Source organism: Glandiceps talaboti, chromosome 6 (assembly GCF_964340395.1).
Source record: "Glandiceps talaboti chromosome 6, keGlaTala1.1, whole genome shotgun sequence".
Lineage (NCBI taxonomy): Eukaryota > Metazoa > Hemichordata > Enteropneusta > Spengelidae > Glandiceps > Glandiceps talaboti.
Window position 1 is genome coordinate 24,503,092 of NC_135554.1, and position 7,025 is coordinate 24,510,116.

Consider the following 7,025-nt stretch of genomic DNA (forward strand, 5'->3'; position numbering starts at 1 on the left):
CTATCATCCACCCAAAGTACGGTGGCAATCAATCGATTGGACTAAAGAAGTAAGTGAGAAAAGTGATAAATAGTAGTAAGAACTAACCTCTCACAATTCTCATGAGCACCATCATAGGGAGAGCAAGGCCAAATATCTTCACTTTCGATATCATCTTTCCTAGCCTTGACAATTAGTGGGGTTTGCCACGTAAAGAACATTGTTGACAGTAGTCCTGCATTGTCCAAGGGACAATCACTGTATTTAGAGAAAAAAATCATTTAGAGAGAAAAAAAATCATTAGCACTATTATTCGACATTCAAGCAAAATTGAATGCATTCAAACAAAAAATATAGGATTTATGCCCTGGTTTTCTTCAGCATGACAAGATGTAGTTATGTCATTCGTTCTGCAGTACTTGAAATATAAAACGTTCAAAACATTCAAAGTCACCATTATATCACTCTTCTCTATTTATCATGAATATTATTCCCCAATATTTCCCTTCTTGTCTTTAACTCAATGGGCGAAAAATGGCAGTCGTGAAATCGTGCATACTTTATGAATTAACATATTTTTTAAATATAGGGTTACCTAGTGCACCTCAGTTTTGATGTCGTCGCTACAAAAAAATCATGCAATTGACCATTTGTAGTTAGCCATGGTATTCAGAAATACAAATAGCCATCGACATAATAATGGTATGTCGACGATTGATTATTTGCTGTACATTGAAAAGTGCAAGATAATGAGGTTAGGTCACAGGTCAAAGATCACAAAATAGCAAATAGATTGGCCGAAATCGGTCTCAGACCTTTGGCGTAAATAAAATGGTAGGCTTGGGTTTTTAATTTCAGAAATGAAAATTTAAAAAAAGAATCTCCTCAAAAAGTTAAAGTATACTTGAGGTCCTTACGATGGTGGATTTAAGGGGTCCTAAATGCACCAGATCTTGTATGTAGCAAATTTTGATAATGTCAGAGCTCATTTCACTGCTGTCAATAAATTTGTTCTTTTGAGTTACCGTCTTTCTCTGCTGTTTTTCATTTTTTATTAATTCATTAGTCAATGGTAGTCGTGAAATTAACACAATGGTAGTCTTGAAATTAACACAATGGTAGTCTTGAAATTAAGAAAATGGTAGTCTTGAAATTAACAAAATGGTAATATTGAAATTAACACAATGGAGGTCTTGGAATTAATACAATGGTAGTCTTGAAATTAACAAAACGGTAGTGTTAACATGTTAAAATCAACGAAATGAAATTAACAAAATGGTAGTCTTGAAGTTAACAAAATGTAGTCTTGAAATTACCAAAATGACAGTCTTGAAATTAACAAAATGGCGGTCGTGAAATTAACACAATGGTGGTCGTGAAATTAACAAAATGGTAGTCTTGAAATTAACACAATGTAGTGGTAGTCGTGAAATTAACAAAATGGTTGTCTTGAAATTCACAAAATAGTAGTCTTGAAATTAACGAAATTGTAGTCTTGGAATTAACAAAATGTAGTCTTGGAATTAACAAAATGATATTCTTGAAATTAACAAAACGGTAGTCGTTATATTCACAAAATGTTAGCCTTGAAATTAACAAAATGGCGGTTGTGAAATTAACAAAATGGCAGGTTTGAAATTAACAGAACTGTACATTACCTTGCTTTCGTAAATCTGACTGGTTTCATGGTATCCAGTGATGGTCCATATCTCTCAGTGAAACCCTTTTGTTTATATTTAGGTAAGTCATTATAAAGATATATGGGGTCTCTGTCTCTCGCTACCCTCTTATTTTGAACCTTGTGAACAGCTGGTGACTTGAATCCAAGTGACCCATCCCAGTCGTCATCGGGCAGGTCAGCCTGGGAAGAACGTGCTTTGCTCATCTCTATCTACCTACAAGCAATAAAAAAACTGTGATAGTCTTGCATGAATGTTTGTAATCCTGACAGGACATTATCAAAGTAGTTTTCTGTAAGTTTGAAAGATTGCTTAAAGGCCATGGATTCAATACCAGGTTCTCTCAGAATTATAGGCTTAAGGTTAATTCCACTACTACTTAAAGCCACAAGGTTTACATAGGATTACAGCACATTTCGTCATAGCGTGCAATGGTTTAATATTAAAGATCCGTGGAGCTGATCTCAAGGTGTCATATTGAGAAGAACAGTGTCTACTCTGTATATTTATTTGATTAATGATGTAAACAATAGCAGCATGTAGTATTGCTATTACAATCATAGACCCTCCACCAACGTTGGTGGAGGGTCTATATTACAATAGACATTCAGTAGACGTTGAAGTTTCAACATTCAAAAATACCCCTTAACTAAAATATCCATGACAATCAGCAGACGAAATTTCAGCAACTGCCACCAATATAGTGCATATGCTTTGTTCTCTCAACTTATACAGTAAGTTTCACAACATCGTTCAGCGTTTCTGTTTGATACAACCATGCAGAAACCAATAAGAAACTGCACATGCTATACTACACTTAACTTTAAGATAGCAAGATTGAATGAGTAAAGTTTCTTGCTACATTTTGTCTAGTAAGTGAAATAACCTACACATGGCCCATACATACATCAAATGAACACCACAAAGGACATTTTACGCGCCTTTCATCTGTTGTTTGATGCTAAGAAAAACATTGGCGCCAGAGTGTCTGCATGGAGTTGCAATACATCCAAATGGTTTATTTCATTTAGACTATGAAAATGTAGCATATGTAGTTTCTTGTTGGCTTCTGCGTGGTTGTATCAAACAGAAAAAACTGCACAGTTTTGTGAAATTCATTGCATCTGTGTGTTGATATATCTGTTGATATATCTGCTTGTGCATTTCACCCAATTACAAATCAGTTTGTTTGTACATTCCATCCGATTGACAATCAGTCCATGCGTGTAAATGTCATTCGAAACACCTTCTACTCTATTTTGGGTTTTATTTTCTTACACTTTTAAAAATATTTTGCTGATGAAAACATTTCAAAATGTTTTGCAAAATTTTCACTTGTAAAGTTATTAAGTTTTGAAAGAGATAACAAGCTTGTAGATTGTGATGTAAAATTTATCATACTTGCTAAGAAAATATAAATGCAAAATAGATCTGAAGGTGTTCGGTGACTGCAAATCAGTCTTGTCTATTGTGTACATTTCATCTCATTGTCTAAGTTTGCAAATTTCATCTAATGTTGACCTGAAGTATATTGAGGAGATTGAGTATGATTTTAATAAATACACAAAAGAGTGTTTTTCCTCACTATTTGTCAATTTTCCAAGGATGATAACAAACAAAGTTTTGATGTTTGTCATTTGATGTCTTACTGATGAGTCATAACAATGTTTACATAACTTGATAATCTAGTTATGGCTATAAATATATGATTGAAATCTCCCCTTTAAAAAAAATATAGCTCTGGAAATTTTCAGATTTTGACAGTTACTTTTGTTTTCTATAGCCGTGTTCTTAATTTCTTGTGTGTTTTCATATTAATTTGCTGAGCGGTATCTGTCAATTAGTAAAGATTTTACTGGGAGTTCACGTCTGATATTAAAATATTAAAAACATCCCAAACATAGTCACAAAGTCTATTTGCACATATTTTTCATAGAATGTGCCTCGGAAATAAACTCTCTCGACTTTTGTTGTTACTTTTTTTTTCAAGAAAAGCCTTAATTAAAACCAATAAGAACAATTTGGGGTCACCATACAAATATTTGAAATATAGGTCAAAATTATACAAAATGTAGTCATTCTTGAGTCCAATATGGCTTCCGAATATTGTGTTAACTCTAAGACCACGATAGTGGTCTCATAGTGGTTTGGGGTTAACTGTCTTGGAAAATAAAAGAATGTCGATTTCCTTGAAAACAAGACACTGGGACAAGAAATTGAACCCAACATTTATTCTTGTTTTTTTCATAATAACTAGGAACAAGCTTTCATATGGCAAAGTTTTGAGAGAAAAAAATTGAAAGATTCTAAATTCGACCGCGAGGCACATTCTACCTTAACCATTTCTATCACGCCCTCGAATTTTGCTTTTCAAAATGTACTGCGCAGTGAGGAACAGTATTACAGGTGGTCAGACGATTGATTATATTTAAAAGCGGGTATGTACGAGTGTTTGCTCACCTTCTTCATTTAGATACAAACACTGACCCAAAGCTGTCAGATTTTGTACTTTGTTACATAGATAGCGGACAGAACAAACACATTAGCCCAGTGATTTATATACTCGTTGACGTCTACGCTGCTAAAAGTTAAACTGTTAATACCTGTTCATTGGTTGTCTGACACTGGACGCCATGTACATCCTGTATAAAATTCTAGTTAACAAGATTTTCAGGAAACCTTTTCTCTTATTGTACAATTAGTTGTTTCGTATAATGTTTTTAATGGTGGGAAAAATGTCATAAACAGTTATTATTGCATTATGAACTATCTCATACGTTCTTTCGAGGGGAAATACACTGGCGAACAAAGAGCATTTTGCAGGATTTTTTTTTATTGTTAAAATATGCATGTTTTGGTTGGTACAACAAAGAGCTTGATCGAATATGGATACATTTGTTTTAAAATGATATTTTATGGAAATTGGGTTCATTAGTATGCATAGTGTTGTTACCAATGTAAAAGCTACACTTTAAGATAACAAGATCGGATGAATACAGTTTCTTGCAAAACATTTTCTGAATGAAATGAACTATTGTGCCATGCACCATGCAGACCGGGGATGCAGACATCAAATGCAGATGTCAAAACACTGGCGCCTGCATGTCCGTGGCTAGTTGCAGTACGTTTAAATGGTTTATTTCATTTAGACAAAATGTAGCAAGAAATTGCGATTTTGAGATCTTATAAGCTTAGAGCATGCATTTTCTTATTGCATTTTTTTCTGCATGGTTATATTAGACAGTGCCACTGTAACTGTAACTTGAAACGGGTTGTACATGATTAGCATATCTCTGAATAGCAACGTATGTAGTGTTCAATAAATACAGAACTTGTCTTCTATCCACTCACATACCGTGTACACGACACGCGACTACTCCACATAATGACTGACAGGACTCATAAATGTATGACCCTATATAGTTCTATTATTATGGCCATAATCCAAATTGTAAAATAAATACTACATTTTACAGGCTTATATTATTGTATGGTTTATATTTTATGGATTTATAGTAGTTATATATGACCAGAACTACAGAAGTGGTACGTAGACGAGTATTGAATCGCTGTCCACAGGGACCATAACTCATCTTTGTCTATCACATGTTAAACCTAAGTATTATAATAGCAGTGCAACAATTATGATCAAGAATAATGTATATATGCAGGTGATATACAGTAACAAAAATCAAGCAGCAATTCGCTCGAATAAATAGTTCTCAAATTTTCTTCGGGAATCCCTATAGAAGAATCGGGTTGAAAACTAGGATTTGTTTGATCTTGTTGCAATGGTGGAATACACAGTTTTAACGTATTTGTAACAATATAACTAAACACAACCATACTATCGGCGCAGTTTCAAGGGCCATAGTAAAAGAATTAATTTTTCCAAAGAAAATATTTCAATATCTTACAGCCTAAAAATTGCTGGTTCTTTGAATGTAAGTAGTATTGTCACTGATCAAAATCATTTTAATGGTTTTATCGCTATATTATGACAAACATATTATTATATACATATACACAGAAACCAATCGGCCATCTTTACAGGCAGTGCCTGCTGGTTTTTGACGTATAGTATTAAAGTTTGATCGGTGATGTTTTAAATCGTTGCGTCGCCATGGAAGTCGCCATTTTCTTTTATCTCCTATGATGACTATTCCTGCATGACTGTTCATATGTGTTTATCGAGTCAACGTGCCCAGGCCTGCTACATCGATTGTGAACTCTGTGCAGGGTAATACTGATTTCAAGTTAAGTGGTATTATTTGTAATGTAGTCTGGAATATAAAGACTGTGTGGCACATTAAAATACCTTTGACAAGGAAAAGATAACGCGTTTTTTCTGACTATACTATCTTCACATCGGAATGCCACGGTAGGCCTAGTTTGGTGCAGGAGGAAAGCTCGACTCGGTGAAAGGTTGTGATGTTTCCTATCCGTACTTTATCTGTACTTTGAACATCCTGACGCACACCCCAAAATTGACATTTTCATCATATTTACATAAAACAAAATCTTTAGTTTTTAGTAAGATTACAAAACCTTCATACACATTTGACTATATATGTCTGTAATATATGCTATATATAAGCTTGCACAACTTTGACGTTTGATTACAAACGCTTTATTTTTATAGTTGACCAAATATGGAATGTCACCATCATGTCACCCAGCTGTGGGGTTCGACAAATTTTGGTACAGAAGTATGCGCCAATTATTAACAATACTGTTCTCATCGTACATATACGCACTCCTTTGATACACTGAAGTTCAGGGTCATTGTCATATACTTGTCATTATTATTTGATCTTTTTTTTAATCAAATCGAAAATATCTCCCACCTGCCTGTTGAGATGTATGCATCTTTGTAATTGCATTTCAAACTTAAACCTAAACTGATGGACATCATTTGCCATTTTGAACCGATCGAAATAAAATGTTGCCTACTGTCTACAGTGAAATGTTAATACTGAACAACATTTACAATTCACACAATAAAATTCGAACACCAAAATAACATCAAAATGAAATTTCGTAGATGGAAGCGATTGTGTGACAATATTTAAAGATAACTGTACAATTACTACAAATTTTCTTACCTGTCCAATTTACACACTGAATGGGTACAACACTATTATATTCACACAGTTGCCCGTGACACACTGGTTACCGTCCGACGCGACCACGTTCAGGGTAACAGAGCTGTTTGAGGACTGGCGACTTATAAATACGGCACAATGTGAAAATTAACTTGATTTAACTATCGGAATACTACGGTAACCTTTACCAGAGTGTTTGACAGTCCAGCGATTGGCCTGTCTTATCTCCGAGAGCTTCCATGGGCTCTATTTGTTATAGCCG

The 7,025-nt window shown here is 34.3% G+C and overlaps 1 protein-coding gene across 1 annotated transcript in view; it reads right to left on the reverse strand.

Moving 5' to 3' along the window:
- Window positions 1–1,864, reverse strand: part of LOC144436998 (ATP-binding cassette sub-family C member 5-like) — a 22,154-nt gene extending 20,290 nt beyond the window's left edge. The window contains exons 1-2 of the mRNA XM_078125865.1: window positions 1,638–1,864; window positions 88–237 (exon numbers count right to left, since the gene is read on the reverse strand). Of these exons, the coding sequence (XP_077981991.1) occupies window positions 88–237; window positions 1,638–1,864 (377 nt within the window). The remainder of the gene's footprint in view (window positions 1–87; window positions 238–1,637) is intronic.
- Between the last annotated feature and the right edge of the window lie 5,161 nt (window positions 1,865–7,025).